This window comes from Trachemys scripta, chromosome 6 (genome assembly GCF_013100865.1).
Source record: "Trachemys scripta elegans isolate TJP31775 chromosome 6, CAS_Tse_1.0, whole genome shotgun sequence".
Classification (NCBI taxonomy): domain Eukaryota; kingdom Metazoa; phylum Chordata; order Testudines; family Emydidae; genus Trachemys; species Trachemys scripta.
In genome coordinates, this window is record NC_048303.1 from 87,527,519 (window position 1) to 87,548,785 (window position 21,267).

General features: G+C 40.1%; 1 protein-coding gene across 4 annotated transcripts in view; it reads left to right on the top strand.

The window, feature by feature from the left end:
- ERMP1 (endoplasmic reticulum metallopeptidase 1) overlaps positions 1-21,267 on the top strand; it is a 55,332-nt gene that overhangs the window by 6,700 nt on the left and 27,365 nt on the right. For all 4 annotated transcript variants that reach the window (XR_004646215.1, XM_034774330.1, XM_034774329.1 and 1 more), the window contains exons 3-8: positions 7,909-8,036; positions 9,313-9,418; positions 15,391-15,537; positions 17,790-17,882; positions 19,474-19,686; positions 20,998-21,218. Coding sequence is in view for 3 of the 4 variants with exons in the window: in XM_034774330.1 (XP_034630221.1) it covers positions 7,909-8,036; positions 9,313-9,418; positions 15,391-15,537; positions 17,790-17,882; positions 19,474-19,686; positions 20,998-21,218 (908 nt within the window). In the remaining variant the exon portion in view is untranslated. The remainder of the gene's footprint in view (positions 1-7,908; positions 8,037-9,312; positions 9,419-15,390; positions 15,538-17,789; positions 17,883-19,473; positions 19,687-20,997; positions 21,219-21,267) is intronic.

The following is a 21,267-nucleotide window of genomic DNA, read 5'->3' on the forward strand; positions in this document are numbered from 1 at the left end:
CATATTTCAGTAACAATCATACAGTAGAATCTTTTAACTTCACTTATAGTGTTGCTACACATATTTCACCAGGATAATGTGACATTCAGCAGATTCTGACTTTTCAAATGAAACCTCACAAGGCATACTTTATACAAAATTTATCATAGTCTTGTAAAAGTGGTGAACATAATAGTATAGCCCGTCAGTGGGTGAATAAGGTTGCCAGAAAAGGAGCCGTGCCCTAATGGACATAAGGTCCATGAAAAAGTAATGATTCTTTTCTGCAGACTTTCTTATGGGCTATGGGATTGGAGTGTACCTATCACTGACCTAGACAGTAGAGGCTGAGCGGGGAGTACTTGTGTGGCCAGTGGAGTTAGGAAGTTGAGACATGGCTGCACAGATCAGACTTCCTCGCAGTAAGACCTCCTCACAGCAGTGGTAAGTGAGGTGCCTCACAACCTTGGTTACCCTTGTGAAATGTCACAGTTCTATGCGTAAATCGGCTGTGAGGAGTGGCTTGGTGGAAGGGGAAACTGCATAGTTCCATTCTGTCATAGCTCCTATTGTGGACCAGACTGTGCATGCACCATTCTCATGTTCCTTCCAGCCTAGGGGTACAGGCATGAAGCTGGGCTTTCCCTTTAATTGCAAGCTGCTCTGAGCATGGTTAGGGCTGGGCATGGGAACTTGAGAGCAGGGAGCCTGTCTCTCCTGTGCTCTCAGTGCTGACACTAAGGCAGTGTAGAGTAGGAAGCTGTCTGACCTGAAATCTGGAGCTGGGGGAGAGAAAGGAGCAGATGGGGACAAGGAGTCTGGGAAAGTGGAGGTGGAGAGAACTGGGGAGGGAAATGTGGAGATAAGGGAGGACTGGGAGCCAGATAGCTGGAGAGGAGGATCACAGAGGTCGGGGGGAGGGATAGCTCAGTGGTTTGAGCATTGGCCTGCTAAACCCAGGGTTGTGAATTCAGTACTTGAGGGGGCCACTTAGGGATCTGGGGCAAAATCAGTACTTGGTCCTGCTAGTGAAGGCAGGGGGCTGGACTCAATGACCTTTCAGGGTCCCTTCCAGTTCTATGAGATAAGTATATCTCCATATATTATTATTATTATTATTAGACTAGGAGCGGGGGGGGGGACATTGGAGCAAGGAGCCAAGAAGGGTGTATGTGAGAGGGAGACTGAGACTGGATGAAAAGCCCAGGCAGTGAAACTAGGATTAGGAGCAAGTGTTGGCAGAGAAGGGAGACATCAGACAAGATGCGAAAGTGGGACAAAGACTAGGACTGGCTGGGCAAGGAGACTGGTACTGGGTAGTGAAGGAGAATGGGACTGGGACAAAGCTTTGCGGGAGGGGAGGAGGAAGAGGTATGACAGGGACAGGTTGGAGGGGATGGAGCCGTAGTATCAAGTTTGGAGGGAATGGTCAGAAGAGTGTGTGTCCACTCAAGCACACACCCCTCCAGAACCTGAAATGAAGCTTGAGATCCCAGAACTTTGCTATTCCTTTGCCATCAGCAAATACCTGTGAAAACCAGTGTCTCACCTGCCATTACTGTTGGACCACATAGACTCTGATGACCTACCATTGCTATCAGTCACTCCATTAGCTCAAGGGGAAGCTGTGTAGATTTAGAGGTTCCAGTTCTGAGGAACCATGTGGGTGTCAGCATGCTACTATATGACAGAATTTCTGCTTTTTCAGTTTGCTTTTCTAAAAAATCTAGGAAATTGCAACACAAAAACTGTTAAAAGAACATGATTAAAATTGCAAAGTTAACACTCAAAAAGTTAGGAAATGCCAGTGTGACGTTAAGCCCCCATATTCTTCATAGAAATATTATGATATGAATGTGGCATAACTAAGATATGTTTTATGCAAGATGGGTCATGTGAGGAATTTGAAAGGTTGTAATTTACTGAATGTAATTATCCAATTTGTATGCATGTATCATTTCTGTATCTGAAGTTAGGAATATTGACTATGTAACAATTGCAACTGTGTATACTTGGGGAAGGCCCACCAGACAGTATGCAATCAGCCTGGATGGGCCATTAGGAAAGACAGTGGGTCTTTGAAGATGCTGATCTCCCATCTTCCTGCAGTTCCTTCCTGTGGATATGGCCATATATTGAACAATGAGGAGACCATAAAATATTGACTAGGTCCTCATTAAGGGAAAATAGTCCATCCTATACACTGAATGAGGCAGGGGTCCTATGGAAAAGGTAGTATGTAATTAAGGACCATGAATGCATGTTTCTGGCATTTCATAACTTTTGAGTGCTTGACTTTGCAACCCTAATAATGTTTTAATGTATGTTTTTTGTATGTAATTATTTAAATGTTGCTGCATAAACATGTTACAGAATTCTCTTTGGTTTACTTCTATGAAGAGGCTTTTTATTAGTTTTCACATTGAGTACGCCCTATGTCAGTGGTTCCCAAACTTTTACAACCCGCGAACCCCTTTCATGAAAATACCAAATCTCACGAAAACCCCCCCCCCCCCCCCCCCCCCCCCCCCCCCCCCTAAAAATGAATATTTCCAGGGATTTTCTCCCTTGTCTGAGCATAAATTATAGAAGCAGTGATCTTGGAAATAATTTGTTTTTTTTTATGACGCTTATTACACACTGTTTATTATCACATTATTAATTTTATTACATTATGAAAACGGCAACACTCTTCCAAGATTTCACTTTTGTAGCTCAGATCACTTCAATAAAGCCTGTTCTAGGACAAGGCTACTACATCTTTCATCAGAGAGTACCAGACATGAACCAGCATGAAGGTATTTAAGAAGCCAATTCAAATAAAGAATTTCTTCCACAAGCATTTGGGTCTTGAGCAGCCCAGGCAAACAATGCACGACTATACCAAAGCTTAAACTTGTTCTTCATAATAATTTAAAAAACAACACTAGCAGCCTATTTAATTTTAGAAACAGCAAAACATATCCACCTCCCTTTTCATTTCTCATAAGAAGTCTTAAAGTTTAAATGGATGCACTTGCTTTGATCTGCATAGCTCTTGGAAGTCCAGAACCACTGGAGAAAGATAAAGTCTCAGGTCTGGTTCGGCACTGAGTTTGCTTCTGTATTCAGTTTTCAGATGTGCATACAAGGAAAATGCTTTCTCGCATAAGTATGTTGAAAACAGTAATAAAACTATAGTAGCTTTTTCTGTTAGCACGGGGTACTCATTACTTAAACTCATCCAAAAGTTGATCAATGACTGGCTTCTGAAACTCCTTTTCAGTTTGTAATCACCGGAAATTTCAATCAATTTCTCTTCTTCAGTGCTCAATAGCTGCGTTGAGAAAGTGGTATCATCAAAGGGGTTGCAAATCCAGTCATTATTGCCTGACATAGCTGAAAAGTATTCCCTGAACGTTGTGCAAAGTCCTTTTAGGTGTGCAGTGATATTGGTTTTAGTGCACTGATCCAACTGAAGTTTATGTTCTGCCAGGAAGTCATGAAGAGTACTGAAACACTGTTTGATTGTTTTCCAAACACCTTTCCCAGAACCGCAACATCTTTATCATGGATTCAACTTGGTCTTGCACGTTGAAAACTGTTATGTTGAGGCCTTGAAGAGACAAATTTAGGGCATTAATCCTCAAGAAAATGTCTGCTAAATAAGCTAGGCTCTAGAGCCAGACATGATTTTCCATACAGCTGTCGAGGTGGAAAGGGTGGCTGCTGGAAAAAACAAGGATTTCTGTTCTAAGCTCAAACAAGCTGTCATAACTATAAAGGGAAGGGTAACAACCCTCCTGTGTACAATACTATAAAATCCCTCCTGGCCAGACACACCAAAATCCTTTTACCTGTAAAGGGTTAAGAAGCTCAGGTAACCTGGCTGACACCTGACCCACAGGACCAATAAGGGGACAAGATACTTTCAAATCTTGGTGGGGGGAAGGCATTTGTTTGTGTGCTCTTTGTTTGGGGGTGTGTTCGCTCTTGGGACTAAGAGGACCGGACATCAATCCATGCTCTCCAAATCTTTGTGAACAAGTCTCTCATATTTCAACCTTGTAAGTAACAGCCAGGCAAAGCGTGTTAGTTTTATCTTTGTTTTCTCAACTTGTAAATGTTCCTTTTGCTAGAGGGTTTACCTTATTTGCTGTAACTTTGCACCTAAGGCTAGAGGGGGTTCGGCTGGGCTCTTTGAATCTGATTACCCTGTAAAGTTGTTTTCCATCCTGATTTTCCAGAGATGATTTTTACTTTTTTCTTTAATTAAAATTCTTCTTTTAAGAACTTGATTGACTTTTCATTGTTTTAAGATCTAAGGTTTTTGGATCTGTGTTCAACAGGACTAATTGGTGAGGGTATACTCTCAAGCCTACCCAGAAAAAGGGGGGTAAGGACTTGGGCGGGAGGAATTAGTCTCAAATCTGCCCAGAAAAGGGGGGGTTAGAGACTTGGGAAATATTTGGGGAAAGGCAGAGTTCCAAGTGGCTCTCCCCTAAGATTTGGAACACGCTTGGTGGTGGCAGCTTACTGTTAACCTAAGCTGATAATTAAGCTTAGGGGGCTTTCATGCAGGTCCCCACATCTGTACCCTAAAGTTCAGAGTGAGGAGGGAACCTTGACATATGCGCACAAAGATTTTGCCATGTGAGAGCCATCCAACTTCGGTATGGGACAACAGACAGTTGTGTACACTACCCATTTCTTCACAAAGTACGTGAAATATTCTGGAATTTGTTGCCATGATTTTATGAAATTCACTATTTTCATTGCATTGTCCGGCACTTCCTTCAGTCCCTCAGGCATGCGTTTTGCTGCGAGGGCTTGTCTATGGATACTGCAATGAGTCCAAGAGACATTTGATGCAACCTTTTTTGTTTGAGCTACAAATCTGGTCTACTTCCCCGTCATTGATGTGGCCCCATCAGTGCAAATGCGTAGGCAATGAGACCAATCTATTTCCTTTTCTTGAAAATATGCATTAGTCAGATTGAAGATATCTTCTCCAGTTGTACGTTCTTTCCATGGTCGGCAAAACAACAAGTTGTCTTCAACCAGACCTTCATTCACATAATGTACAAACGCTAGCAAAATAGATTAGCAACATCAGTTGATTCATCGAACAGTATAGCATAATATGGACTATTTTTCACTCTATGTACAATTGTGGTCTCTATGTTACTTGACATGTCACGAAAAATTAATGACAACTTATTGGACAAAGGTACTACGTCAATTCTTTTTGCAGCCTTTTCTCTGAGCATACAATGAACTATGTCTTTTATACATGGACCAACCAAGCTCTCTGCTATGGTATGGGCTTCTGATGCTTTTGCTACTCGGTAGCTCACTTGATATGATGCTTCAAGTGCATTTTCGTTATCAGTACTGGCTTTGGTTACAAAACTGGTAATGTCACTTTTCCACTCGACTAATTTTTGCTTTAAAAAATCAACAGGCTTGTCAAGTTGTGCGGGGTGCCTAGTTTCTAAGTTGTGTCGAAGTAGAGAAGGTTTGTGGCTGCTGTTTGCTAGATCACCACCACAGATTATGCACTGTGGTTTTGGACATTTTTGATCACCAGTGCACGTAAAACCATATTTTATATAATCGTTGTCATATTTTCTTTTCTTCAAAAGCAACTTTTCAGGACCATCATGATCATTTGACTTAGATTTTCCACGCTTCGGACTTGACGAAACACTGGCTGATGTCGAACGTTCATTTTCTCATGTCTTTACACTTTCCGTTTTCAGCCACTTGTCCATATTAGGTGTACAACAGTTCAAATAAAAATAACACACTGGAACGCTAACAAATGAACAACTTAGTAAATGAGAAGATTCACTCATGTCTCATTGGAGCAAAACAGCACGCTACAGAGAATGACTGAGTATGGACTAACTGAGGGTCGTTACCGCTGCTTTGGTTACAATGACCTTGGTTCCGGCTGATTTGGCGTGCAAATACTTTTTCTTCCGCCATCAGGGGGGGTGCGGGGCCAGGGATTAGCCTGGACGGCCCACCAGGTGCAGCCTGGCTCCCCCTCCCACTTTGCCCCTCATACTTCCCAACTTTTCCTGTCTGCCAGTGACAGGGTCTCAGCTGCCGCCTGCATGCCCGGGGTCCTGGCTGCTGGCCCTGTGCTCCACAGGGCTTGGGCTGCTGGCCCTCCCGCCTGGGGTCCCTAGGGACGGCTCTGTCCGCCATTACAGATTTTTTTTCTGAGAACCCCCGATACATTTCGTGAACCGCAGTTTGGGAACCACTGCTCTATGTTCATGTTTGTTCATGTAATGATTAAGGATAAACAACCCACAGACTTAAAGGTTACTTTACTTGTGCAACGTGGTGACATGCCAAAAGCTAACTCTCACCAGAAGCTGGATTATTACGCAACTGCTTTTAAAATATTTGAAACTTTTTTTATTTTAAGAGAAGAATGAATATTTGGTCCAGTATTTTAAAACCATTTTACACTGTTTCCTCTAGCACTATTTTTTGCATAGATTTATCTAATATCGCTGCAGGTACAATTAATATAATTTATTATGAAAATATCAGAACATAAATATTAAAGGAATATACCTGACTGTTCAGTTTACTTTTAACAATTTTTTTTTAATCTTAAATACTATATCTGTCCCTGAGTCTAGTTGGCAATTTTTGCTTTTAAATGTTTTTTTCTTTGTCATTGCTGTAAATGACTTGTACAAATACAGGAAACTGATTATGCAAGGGGAAACACTGAAACTTCATTTGTTTGCACATTGTGTATAGTCAGAATAAAATTACTAAGGAATAATATATTTTTTAAAATCTTTGTTGTAGTGTTATGACGTGTCACTTGTAATAATATTACGTTTTCAAAAATGAGGTGGATAGACTTTAAGGTCAGAAGGGACCATTATGATCATCTAGTCTGACCTCCCGCATGATACAGGCCACAAAGCCGTCCCAACCCCTTTCCCTTGACTCTGCTGTTGAAGTCCCCAAATCCTGTGGTTTAGAGACTTCAAGTAGCAGAGAATCCGCCAGCTAGCGACCCCTGCCCCATGCTGCGGAGGAAGGCGAAAAACCTCCAGGGCCTCTGCCAATCTACCCTGGAGGAAAATTCCTTCCCGACCCCAAATATGGCGATCAGTAGAACCCCGAGCATGTAGGCAAGATTCTCCAGCCAGACCCTCATTGGCCATTTATACTATTTACCAGCGATGGCACGCTGTTTATTTGACTAAAATCATGTTATCCCATTAAACCATTCCCTCCATAAATTTATCTAGCTTAATCTTAAAGCCAGACAGGTCCTTCGCCCCCACCGTTTCCCTCGGAAGGCTGTTCCAATATTTCACCCCTCTGACGGTCAGAAACCTTCGTCTAATTTCAAGCCTGAACTTCCCCACGGCCAGTTTATATCCATTTGTTCTCGTGTCCACATTAGTACTGAGCTGAAATAATTCCTCTCACTTCCTGGTATTTATTCCTCTGATATATTTAAAGAGAGCAATCATATCCCCCCCCCTCAGCCTTCTTTTGGTTAGGCTAAACAAACCAAGCTCCTTGAGTCTCCTTTCATACGACAGGTTTTCCATTCCTCTGATCATCCTAGTGGCCCTTCTCTGTACCCGTTCCAGTTTGAGTTCATCTTTTTTAAACATGGGAGACCAGAACTGCACACAGTATTCCAAATGAGGTCTCACCAGTGCCTTGTACAACGGAAGCAGCACCTCCTTATCCCTACTAGATATACCTCGCCTAATGCATCCCAAGACCGCATTGGCTTTTTTCACCGCCACGTCACATTGTCGACTCATAGTCATCCTGTGGTCTACCAGGACTCCGATGTATCTTTAAATATGTTTGAGTAGTTAAAGATCAAGTTGAGGGGACAGGTCTTAACCATGTTAAAAATCTCACATTAGCTACTTTGTTCCACTTATTAAGGTGCCAGTGATGATGCTGTTAGTTGCTCAGTGATGCTTGAAATACTGAACAGTCTCTCAAAGTCATCTGATCCCTTGCAACATGCTGTCATATTCCTTTTCAATGGCGCAGAAGAAAATATCTTGCAGGTAAGATTAATTAGTATGCCAGATTTATAAAACATGCATAATCGGAACCCTGAATTAAAGATGATTGACAAAGGAAATAGTAATTATAGGTATAACTTGTAATTTACAAGTCTAAATGTCAGTTACAGATGTTAATCTGCTTTTCAATTATCTGAGGAAAAGCTACTTGCTACTTAAAATTAACTTTATACCTGAATTATGAATGCTCACAATGTTGCTTTAATGAGTAGGTTCCTAAGTGTTGCAAGTAAGATGCAGCATCACGTGTTGCTCAGCTCAGAGGACTTCCAAAAAAAAAAAAAAAAAAGTCAGTTCTCTTTGCATCATTTATACTTGTTTTCAGATGGGTGAAATACTTAACTCCCAGACTTAATATTTGTAAATATTTTGATTTCCTATGACAGATGTTACAGAAGTGCAAATTGATTATTTTATTTGTTTGCTTTAAAGTGTCTTTTGTCACGGTTGGCAAGTCACAAACTGATGTTATAGCCATTCGTTTCCTCCTTTGCCCTCCCCTGAAAAAGTATTTTAATGCTGTATAACTTTCTATCAGTGAAAGTTAACAGACCTTGTAACTCTAAAGGCTCATCTACTCTACAGGCATGATTCTCACTTAGATTAAGGTCACTTTTTTACATAATTCTGGAAGTGTAAAGTAGTCTTAGTGCTCAATTTACATTTACACTACAAGTCTAACCATACTAGTGTACTGTTATGGAAGTCTGTGTATTGTTATGTGGTTCTTCATTTATAATTCAGGTGGAACAATTTGGTTAGTAAGGCATAGTAGGGAACCTGTTGCATTCATGATAATCAGTAGTAATTAGCTAAATATGTTTTATTTTGTTATTACAAAAACAGATCGTAAACACCCTAACTATGCTAAACTATTGTTTGTAGGCATGTAAGCTCTTTGAGATAAACACTGTGTGTCTCTTTGTAAAGGGCCTGGCTGATTGGACTTCCTAGTATGTAACGATATACATATTAAATACGTGGATTGGACACCAAACAATCAGCATGAACATAAGGGTTTTTGAGGGCATGAAGAAAGAGGAGACATGTGGTGGTGGTGTCATGGATAGAGATGAGTGAATTCTGTTATGCTGATGGCGGCTCTTCTCTGTGCCCTCAAGTAAACTTCTGGCTTCACCTGAATGCACCTATGATCTTTCCCTGTCAAAATCTGAATTCTGGGTGCCTCTGATGGAAAATAATCTCTAGGCTTTGTCTTAAAGATATTTGATCTATATCTTCTTTGCTTCCTGTCAAGGCTAGTCATGGCTTCATTACACAACACCGCTGGGCCAAGTCGATTAGAGCATTTATTAACCTGGAAGCAGCAGGTGTAGGAGGGAAAGAGCTTGTGTTTCAAACAGGTATGATCACGCATTACATTTCCCACTTGTATGCATGAGTTGGTTGTGTTTTATTTAGAACAAAAAACAAACAAACTAAAGCTTTCTTATTAGAAACAAACTTCTTAGAGAATATTGAAAATAACCCATGAGGTCGATGAGAATAAATTTCACACCATGCAGAATCCCTATCATATCCTTACCTTACAGATAACGAACTACTGAACAGGTTTAGTTACCCTAAGGCTGTGGCACAAGCAGAGACAGTCATTGTGAAGACATGAGGCAACATGTCTTCTTAATGCCAATTTTTTGGTACTTTTTTCCATAATGAATTTAAAATGGAATATTGGCTTTAATCTTGGTTTCCTGGCTCTCATCTGACCACCTTAAATTTTTAACCATAAAATATACTTTGGGATCCTTTAAAATTCCATCTAACTCCTTTTAAAAAAAACAACAACTCTTCTTTGCTGTGAAATTCACAAGCAGGAAATCCTCTGCAGCACAGCTGGGGCTTTAGTGGCAGCAGTTGTAGTTCCATTTTGTGTTGAAGTAGTTGGTACAAAACAGATCAGTGGAATGGTGGGATAATCCTGCTGCTGTACTTCCTAACATCTTAGATGAGTGCATTTTGTTTTTTCTGTTGAAAGCACAAACCTGGTTCTTTCCAGAGCTTTCTGCTGACCACAGCTCTGCAGAAATATAAATGGGCTGGTGATAAACTTCTGTTGTGTCCTGGTTGGGCTGCAGATTTCCCTCTGCTGCACCAGTTTATTTATTGCTTCTACGGAAAACTTCAGTAGAGAGTTTTTCAAAACAATGAATTTGACATATTGCTGGAGAAATAATGTGGGAGCGGAGGAGTCTCCCAAACATATCCTTAAGTAGTGGGGAGGAGGGTCCCAAAGCATTGAAAAGGAGACAGTCAAAACAAAGTCCTAAAATATGAAACATATCAAAATATTCAGATTCCTGCACTGACATTTATTTTTCCTAAGAATTACTTGATATCTGCCTAAGGAACAATAGAGGCCTTGCTGTGCTTGAGTGCATTAATCCATGCTACTGTGTTGTCATTTTAATGACTATACACATTATAAATGACTCCCGTATATCCAGTTATTACATTAAAGGAGCTCTTGAATTCAGTGTTGGTTAGAGCAGAAGTTTTCAACCTCTCCAGACCACTGTACCCCTTTCAGGAGTCTGATTTGTCTTGCCTACCCCCAAGCTTCCTCACTTAAAAACTACTTGCTTACAAAATCAGACAAAAAATACAAAAGTGTTACAGAACACTATTACTGAAAAATTGCTTACTTTCTAATTTTTATCATATAATTATAAAATAAATCAATTGGAATATAAATATTGTACTGACATTTCTGTGTAGTATATAGAGCAGTATAAACAAGTCATTGTCTCTATGAAATTTTAGTTTGTACTGACTTCGCTAGTGCTTTTCATGTAGCTTGTTGTAAAACTAGGCAAATATCTAGATGAGTTGATGTGCCCTCTGGAAGACCTCTGCGTACCCCCAGGGGCACATGTACCCCTGCTTGAAGACCACTGGGGTAGAGTAATGAACCTGAGATAGAAAGTCAGGAATGTCTGAGAACTGTTCCCAGTTTTACCAGTGACTCACTGTCATCATCACCATATTACTTAATCTATTTCCCAGTCAGTGAAGTGGGAGACTAATACTGCTAATACCTCTTCAAGAGTTTTGGGGATTTGGTAGAAGTTTATACATTGCTTTAAAGATCGAAAGTACTAAATCAAGGCTAAATATTACTACTCTTCAGATGAAGTAAGAAATACTCCCTTAGGGGAAAGTGATTTACTTTGTTATGCATTTCAAACAATTATGTCTCTTACTTCCTTTCCAGGTATTAAATTGATAATTAAATGCATTTAAAGAAATGGTTCTTGAAAAAATGCTTAACTTAATCTTCTCCTTTGACAATAGTAGTGTTCAAAACAGCATTTAAAAAGTGTTGCTGACTTGTTTAAACTAATGTAATCTTCTGAAATGCTGGCATCAATTAACTTCTGTACTAAACGGGAAAGTATTTACAAGATCAACGAGCAGAAAGCCAGGTGAATCACTGCAGAAGTGCTCTGTATGCTGGGAGTAGCCGGGGGGGCCCATTGTCACAATCAATGCCATGATTTCAGTATAAGATTATTAATCTAGTCTGGAGAGACAAAGAGAGAGGTATTTCTGGAAGGAGTTTTAAAACGAAGAAGGGCATTTCAAAAAACCTTGTGCTATTGTGCCACTAGTTCACCCTGTTATGTTACTTCTAAGGAGAGTTAAGTGCTCCTGTCACTATAGATATTCAAACATGAAATTAGTTCTCAGTCCTCCAGGAGAATGTAATGATAACACTCTAATTGACTTCAGTGCGAGCAAGATATGGCTCTTGAGGCTGTTCTGTAGGGAACAGCACTGATTGGAAGTGAAAGAGATGGACTGAATGATCTAACAGGGCTCTTCCATTAACAGTGACATGGGATTTCAATAAGCGGTGACTATTTACAATGGTATTGCTGATTCTTCCTGTACAGCATCTCCAAGATCCTACATTTTCTCTTTGCTCACGCTGCTAAAACTCTAGTCCATGCCGTGATCATCTTCTGCCATGATTACTGTTAATACCACCTGTCTGGCACTGAAGCCTGCAGCTTCCTCCACTCAAATCTATTCAGAATGTGGCTGCTAAGATACCCTTCCTGGCTCACTGCTCTGTCAGGCCCATCTGAAGTCCCTTGACTGGCATCTCCTCTTCCAGTGCATCAAGCAAAAACGTATTGTCCTTACTTTCAAAGTCCTCCACAACTTTCCCCCAACCTACTTAGCCAAGCTGTTATCACAAGGTCATCTCTTGGCACCACTCGGCCCATGATGCCAGCCTCGATTGCCTGACTGTCCGAGCACTTTCAGGCTTCCTCTCTCGTACTTCATCTTATGAGTGGGGGAAGAAGCTCGGAGTCAAAATCTATAAAGCTGCTTGCCAGCTTATCATTGTCAAAACTTGCCTCTTATGTAATGCATACCATAAATAACAGCCTGATAATGGCTAGGAAAGTGGTGAGCTATAGTCACTGCTACTAAATGGCTAACTGTGCTCATGTTATATTTATCTGTTACCCTGTTTTCCCCTAGCCTGCTTATTTGTCTCCTCTGCCTGTGATATCTTCTTAAAAAAAAAAAAAAAAATCTTGTAGGTGGATTGGAGTGGGAACTGTCCTTTTTGTACAGTGACTAGCACCATGGGGCCCAAATTAATTGAGGCATCTATGTGCTACTGCTATATAAATGTTTATTGATCAACAATATGTCCTAAAGAGTTACTTAGATTTATAAATTATAAAAAGAGACTGTAGTTTTAGGCCCAGATTAGGAAGGATTTTGGTTTGGGGGCAGGAGGAGGCTTTTGTAAAACCTGATCAAACCATCCTTTCATCTTGGATTAAAACCTCTCCAGAAGAATGTGTAGGTCAAACACTGCATCACTGTGCTGTTGCACAAGAGTCAGAAAGTGAAACTGATTGTAATCAAGTGAGATATTTTTTTAAGTTGTGGTAGGGACCACAGTGCTAAATTCCCAGTACCTCTGTCTGCTCTATGCTGTTCTGATGGTGTGAAGAATCCGTAAACCTGCCAATTGAAGAATCCCCTTTGCCTGGGGAAACCTAAGGTGATGTAGAGCCATGGTAGTGGCTCCTGGCCTATGGAGCCAGCGCCTGAGGGTGCTCAAATCCATGTTGGGATCTGCATGGTGCAGAACTGGCATCAAGATGGGGTGGGGTGTAGTGTAAACATAGTTTAAATAGGAGAGCAAATTTTGGTTGGATTTATTCCTGGAGGTTTCATCACATGACATAATCTTTAATTAAAGTTTAATCTTTAATTCCTGGGGATGCCAGGACAATCCTGGAGGATTGGTAACACTAGGCTTAAAGTCACCTTGGCTGACTTCCTTCCTAAGCTGTGCTCAGTGCTGGGCTAAAATGGGCTAGGTGCTTTGCTAAAACATAGGACACCATGCTAGCTTATTTCCAGTGTCCAAAATGAACAAAGTATAAAAAGTAAAAATGGTTTAAATAGTGAAAAATAAATTAAACATGCAATTCGAAAAATCCTTGATTGTAATAATGTCACAAGTAAAGACTTGTGTACTACTTGAATCTTTTGTATGGTGATGTCTTAAGAGATTTACTGAATGACATTAGGGATCTTATGTTAAATCCTCACAGTTTTCAGTTTATTTGAGATTGACTTTAATCTCTCACGATGAACGGGCTTTAACTTGTTTTTAAACACTGAGATTAGTGTTTGTTGCATGGGAAAATGGGATTTGAGCACTGTGAACTGGAGATGTGCAGTAATCCAAACAAGATCTACCTTACTGTTTTTATGTTGAACCTATAATCATTGTATCTAATCACTGATACAGTTGTGATTAAGGCTGGTTGCTTGTCATGGGAAACATTTTAGTTTAAAAATAAGAAGGTCATAAAAGCATATAAATTTCCCTTAAGAAATTATGAGATAAGAGAAGGATTTACAATAAAATTGATAATCATGTGTCATGGATCCACAAAGCACTCTATGCCTCCAACCAGCCTTTATATGGTGTCTCTGGGAGTGTAATTGTCTTTTCCCTAGGCCTCCCCTTTTTACAGAGGACAGCCCTGCCACTCAGCTACTTCAAGACTGGGTCCCTGACTTCAACACCTCTTTTTCTCACCATGGCTCCTTCAGCAGCTCAAACCCCTACTGGAGACTTGCCCTCTTGGGAGGTGTGCAACTAGCAAATGTTTGCAGCAACACAGGACAGCCGTTTCAAAACAAGATATCATTTATTAGTCAACTGTAATATAATATTTAGGTACTTAGATTAGAATGATAAAGCAAAGCCTACCTACATGTGTGTGCTGCAGCACACAGTGCATGTCTTGCCCAAACATCCGGGATTTCACTCTCTACTGCACTGGGCAGCAGCATTCTTATTATAGTCTAACATCTCAGTTCTTTGTTTCAAGCTCCAGTCACACTTCTTTCACATGTTCAGCCTGCCTTGGCTGGCAGTCATTAAAAGTTGAAGTCGGCTGTTGGTCTTCCATTATACCTCCACGGTAACACCATCCATATGTTGATGGTTCTTGCTTGATCATGCATATGCCTACTGATGCACACGCAGCCACTTCATTACTTTCCCTCTGCCCTATGATAGAAATTAGCCCCTTCAGACCCTGTGGCCAAAAAAATGTATGACTCCATTTCCCTGATCACTTTTGTATTAATTTTTTAAAAATAGAGAAATTTCCCATATTTTTCATGACCTCTTCTTAGTTACTAATATTCCATTATGCTGGATGTATAGAGAATTATTTGTAAATGAATGCACTAAGAAGTGGGCTGGTTGGAATGAAGGACAATGGCATGAAAAACCCTACAAGTCAGTTTTTTTTAATCCTAGAGGTCATGGCTCTCGAACTCAACATGATATAGATATGATCCTGATAAAACTTCAGTTTCCTCTTTCTTCCTGTCCACTTCTAATCTGGTTTACAATCCTTATTCTCAATCTTATGCTCTCACACAGCAACATATTTGAGATATTAACTAAGGAGCAGCATGAAACTTATTTAAGGGAGAAACTGTGGAAACACAGAAGAAAACAGTTTTCCATTCAGGTCTGTTTTTATGGGTGAACACTGATACTTAATCCAGAGACTGTCTAGATGTAATTGAATGTGCCTAGTCCTTCCTTGAGTATTTGCTTTATTTTGGGGTAGGTGGGTTCAGAATCTACTCCTTCATATCAGGTAGACCTGCTTACAAGATGCACTTAATTAAGATGTTTCCCAGGAATCAGATATTTAAGCCCAGTGATGCTTCCTCTTAGCAGCCTTCACTCCTTTAGTTTTGATCTTGTATACGATTCTCCAGTTTTTGTAAATCTCTTACTCTCTATTGGCAGGGCCTGAAAATCCTTGGTTGGTACAAGCATATGTCTTTGCAGCCAAGCATCCCTTTGCCTCTGTAGTGGCACAGGAAGTGTTTCAGAGTGGAATTATCCCTGCAGATACAGACTTCCGTATCTACAGGGACTTCGGGAATATTCCAGGTATGTTATCAGAAAACCTGTCAATGGGGGGCATTATTTAACCCTTATCTAGATTTATAACAAGGGGACAATCCTGTAAATGCTCACTCATGTAACGGTTTTAGGGTTTGGGCTCTAGGCCATGAACTCCAAACTGAAACTTGACTTGGTATCTGCTTAAGTTTAGGAGGAACATATTGTGTTTCTCCCCTAGGAAAATAACCCTCATGGTTTTTGGTGTCCCACACTGACTAGGTGCATACACTCAGGGTCCTGAGTGTTCTCCTGTCTCAGTGTGTCTTCATTCTCTGTCAGCCCCCTGATTTCTAGCACACTAGTGCTAAATGCCATGGCACACTGAAAATTCTCAGACTTTTAAGTTGTGGATTAATATAGCGAACTACAGTTGATCTTAATTAAACCGAAAAGGGACCACATTGTCAAAGTACAGCAGGTTTGAAAGTATAAAATGCTTTCCTCTATGACAGCATTGATCACAGTATCACATTATAGCTGAGGTTAATACCACTTCACATGTATAGGTTATGGAAAGCTGCTACTCTTGTCACCTTGCAATCCAGGTATATGGGCTACAGAAACTTGCTCATTTTTGGCATATGAGTTGGCAATGGCAGTTTTTGCAACCAGTGTTAATAAAACCAATGGGTCCCCCCAGGGAGAAAGAGAGCCTATTACAGGGGGCAACCACAGGGGGAAAATTACTTACTTAAAAATCAGGAAAATCTCTTGGAAATCAAATATATATTATAGCGTAGTTACATTTAAAGCATTTAAATTCAAAGTGGGGGAAGAAACCCCACTTGGAACCAAGAATTAAAAGAAAAATTATGTATGTAAGGAATAGACGGGGAAAAAGAAGCATCACTTTTAGATTTGTAACTGTTATGGCTGCAATCTTACTACTTTCATTGCAGTAGTCATGCTCCAGATGGTCAGGAATGGGGACTTTTGACTCCTTCATTTACAATTCACACTAATCCCTTTTTCTTAACAACTTAAATAATGGGTGGTTTAATTGGAGAAGACAGCACAAATGACATCTCATTTGGCACAAATGCTAAAGGAAAATAGATTTCTATAGGAGGAGGAGGATTTAAGGTATTTTACTATATCTAGCTTTGAATGAACATTGAGGTATTTGGTCTCTAGAAAAGTGGTCTGCACAGAGTGACGCGTAAGGACATGGCTAAAACAAAGTACTGTACTGCGTGCTCTGAACTGTTGTAAAGCACACTTCTAATCTCAAAATGGATTGTGTAAGAATAGTAACGTCTGATGTAGCTGATTTGGGTCCATCTGTGTTTGGAAACGTATCTGCTCTTATTAGGTGGCAAATGAGTTTTTATTGCCTTTCTTCTGATAGCCATGCAGAGCGAAAACAGCTGTGTTTGAGAAATGGATTCTATTCATTCTTGTGCACCAACAGAATTGCTTGTTTTGATCAGCTACATCGATACAAAATCAGTGACAGCACTAAGTATGCAGGTACTACTGTGAGCGTACACACTATGAATTGCACAGGGGTACACTGAAGGCATCATTTGGCTTGCAGAACCTCTGCTAGTGGTGATTCGTGGGAAGGAAAGCTTGATTCTTGGAGCCCAGGTAGACTTTGCAGGACTGGCAATTACAAAAAAATCCCTTTTTACCTGTAAGGTGACCACACAAAATTGTTAAGCGGTGGTAGTCATGCAATTTCAGGATTACATTTTCTAGTTGCTTTTCTGTGTAGAACCACACTGAATCTTTAGCGATGATGTTGGGAAAGCACAAAATTTGGAATTTGGCTGTTGGCTGGTAAGAGTGATAGTCCACTGCTTCAGGCAGACAATCAGTCACCAAATAAACTATGGAAGGTGATAGGGGGCTTATGCTGTCCTTGGAAGCTAGAGGCTAGCCTCATTAGAATCAGGTGATCAGAATATTGGTATAGGCATGACTTTCTACATAGAGGGAAGTTGTGTGTATAAAGAGCAGGCATGGCAGTAAAATACAGAAGGACCAAATATTTTCATATACCTTTAATTAAATATTCTTTAAAGAAATTAAACAGTCCATGTTCTGTTACAAAATTGGTTCTTAAGCAGTCTTATTACATGTGGTAAGCTGTTCAAGTCATAGTAGTCAAAAGTGAGTGTTGGGTTACATTGGTAGAGCAAAACTATTTTTTATTTTGTAAAATGTTCTGAAAGCTTTCAAGTGTTTGATTAGGTTTAGGTAACTTTAATCATAGTCCTTTTCTATCTTCATAGGAATAGACTTGGCTTTCATTGAAAATGGCTACATTTACCATACAAAATATGACACACCAGACAGAATTCTAACGGATTCAATTCAGAGAGCAGGTTGGTATTCAGACTTCCATCAAAAATTTGATAAAGAATGTGGCTAAATGGAAATTGCTTCCTTTTCCTACTAATCCTTATTGTAGCCCCTATAAGTTGGAAATTTCTTAACAATTAGTGATGCATAAGCTAAACATTGGTAAACCTCAAAAGAAATAAAACTTCTCAGAATTCAGCGGCAGGTGATTTGTAACAATCTCTGGTGCCTCTTTCAGATTGAAATCTGGCCAGGCCAGTGGTGACCAAATTCATCGCCATCTGAGGACTGTTCAAAGATCTACCTCTGGCCATTTTCCTATAGGCAAATATCCACAATACTTTGCATCCTTGTTTAATATTCTCCACAAGGAGACTGAGGGTTAAATGGGTGGCATGGAGACTGAATCGCCTCTAGAATTGGTCCTTCCCAAACCAGGGCAGAACCAAAATGGCAGGACAGTCTGGGCAAGCTTCTGCTGCTGCCACAGCCCATATTTTATTATTTCCATAGATAAAGAGGAGAATTCACTTTCCAGATCGGTCAATATTTCACCTTTTTATAAGTACTAAATTTACTCTTAAGTAGAGAATCTGTAAAAGTAATTATTAATAGATTTTTTTGAAAAACCACAACACTCAAAAGTGTGTGCTAGCCACCACCAGGAATATTAACAAAATTAGTGTCTTCTTTCTTTGACTGGCAGAATTAAATCAGCGTTACTCTTTCCAGGCTTGTTTCTCAATCTTTTTATAGGCACTCAGGCAACAGTTGTCCTCTTGTAGTCATGACCAAATTATATAGCTAATATTTGTTCAGTTTTAGTTGAAGAAATTGGGTCAGCAGCAGAGTTCTGTGAATAACTTTCATGGAGATCAGTTTTAATTTTTTTTAAAGTAATACAGTAGCAAGATGCCCTAGTGTACTTCTGTTTTTTTCCCCTATCCCTGTTGTAAAGCTGATGCTCCTCATTTTGATAATTTTGTTACAGAAAAAGCAGTTCACTGCTTAGAGCTTGGTTCCCAAGGATTTTTATATCAAGGGTCACTATGTAGGTTTAGAACAGTGGTTCTCAAACTGTGGGTCAGGACCCCAAAGTGGGTTGTAACCCAATTTTAATGGGATTGCCAGAGTTGGTTTATACTTGCTGGGGCTCAGGGATGAAGCCCAAACCCCTATGCCCGGGGCCGAAGCCGAAGCATTCAGCCCTGGGCGACAGGGCTCAGGTTACAGGCCCCCTGACTGGAGCTGAAACCCTTGGGCTTTGGCTTTGACCCCTACCCTGCCCAGGGCAGTGAGGCTTTGGCGCCCCACCTGGGGCAATGGGAGTCAGGTGGACTTAAGCTTCAGTCCCCCCTCCTGGGGTTGAGTAGTAATTTTTGTTGTCAGAAGGGGGTCGCGGTGAAGTTTGAGAAGTCCTGGTTTAGAAGAATATTTTGCATTGTGTGTAATCACATATGAAATGATAGCTAAAAGATTAATTAAACAAATTTCTAATGTGATGTAGAAGTATAATTTTAGGATGTAATATTTTTCTTTTTTTATAACATCTATATATAGAACTATGCACTTGTCTTTCCTATTTTCATATTGTCTTTTTTCTCCCTTAAACAGGTGACAATATTTTAGGAATGCTAAAATACTTAGCAACATCAGATAAATTGGCCAAATCTTTTGACTATCGGCATGGAAATGTGGTCTTCTTTGATGTGTTTGGTCTGTTTGTCCTGGCCTACCCTGCTCGTGTTGGCACCATCATGAACTATATAATAACTGCAGTCACTGTCCTTTATCTAGGAAAAAAAATATTACAGCCCAGAAACAGGGGTAAGTCCAGCTAAGACAATGTGATTTTTCTGAACAGGAGGAACTTGGTAAGTTTTTAAATAAACAGAAGCTAATATGATAGGAAATTATCAGCAGATTATGCAATTACTTGCATAGATGAACTGTAAAATGGATACTGTGTACTCAGTGGCTTGTGTCAGTTGCTTTGGAGCTCATTGTATTAAGTCACTCGAGCATGAAATGACTACAGTGATAAAGGGATATCCTCACAGGCCCAAAATCAAGAATGTGTTGTAGCTCAGCTTTTCATGAAAATTTCAGTGGCATTTTTTAAAAGTTAAAAACAACCACCTGAAATTATTTCAAAATTACTCAGTGTCCAGTTTGTTAGTTTTAGTAACGGGTAGGGCTTTTTCCTTTTCCTTCTTTTTTATTTTTTTAAGAAAAGGGGTATCTTTTTACATATAAACTTGTCAATATAGAGCAGCAAATAATAAAACAGTCTTTAAAAGGAAAAAGGGTACTGTAAGTTATTGAAAGGACCTTGTCCATGTAGGCTAAATAGACTCATAGACTTTAAGGTCAGAAGGGACCATCATGATCATCTAGTCTGACCTCCTGCACATTGCAGGCCACAGAATCTCACCCACTCCTGAAATAGACCCCTAAACCCTGGCTGAGTTACTGAAGACCTCAAATCATGGTTTAAAGACTTCAAGTTACAGAGAATCCACCATTTACACTAGTTTAAACCTGCAAGTGACCCATGGCACATGCTGCAGAGAAAGGGGGAACCCGCCCCCCCCCCCCCCACCCCCCAGGGTTTCAGCCAATCTGACCTGGGGGAAAATTCCTTCCTGATCCCAAATGCCCTGCAGTGAAGCCTCCTTTAATTATTGGGAGGGGAGAACAAGCACAGAACTAATAATTATATAATATAACTTAATAAAGCAATACTTTTTCAAAACTTTATAAACAAAACCAAACCCATGGAAACTACCTTCTTTCTCTGGGAAAACATAAACTGGAATCCTTAAAAAACAAAATCTTTCCTGAAGTTTCCTAGGCTGTGGGATAATCTCTCAAGGGAAATGCCCTGAACAAATCACTAGTTCAGTAAGAAAGGAACTTGTAGTGATAAGGGCATGGGCTGGATAGCTTAGGCCCTGATTCTGTGAAGGAATCTTCAACAGGAGACCCCTAAACCTACATTGCATCTTATTTAATTGCTTTAATGAGCAAGGTGATCATTGTTGTAATTTTAGTCCCAGTATAGCACCCTAACTGCAAAATGTAGCTAATAAAATGGCCCATTGCATTTGAGTTTACTATTTTTTCTCTCTTCCTTAGCTATTAACTACATGAAGGAGCTCTCTGTTGCATTTAGCTTCACACTGTTGAGTTGGTTCTCCACATTAGTGACTGTCCTTATTGTGGCAGTGTTCATCTCTCTCATCGGGCGATCTCTTTCTTGGTATAACCACTTCTATGTCTCCATCTTCTTGTATGGAACTGCAGCTGCGGCTAAACTAATCCTCGTGCACACGTTAGCCAAAAAGTTCTATTATAAGGTAAGAGCTGATTCTTCGTAGTTTACTACTTGGTGACATGGAGTAGAAA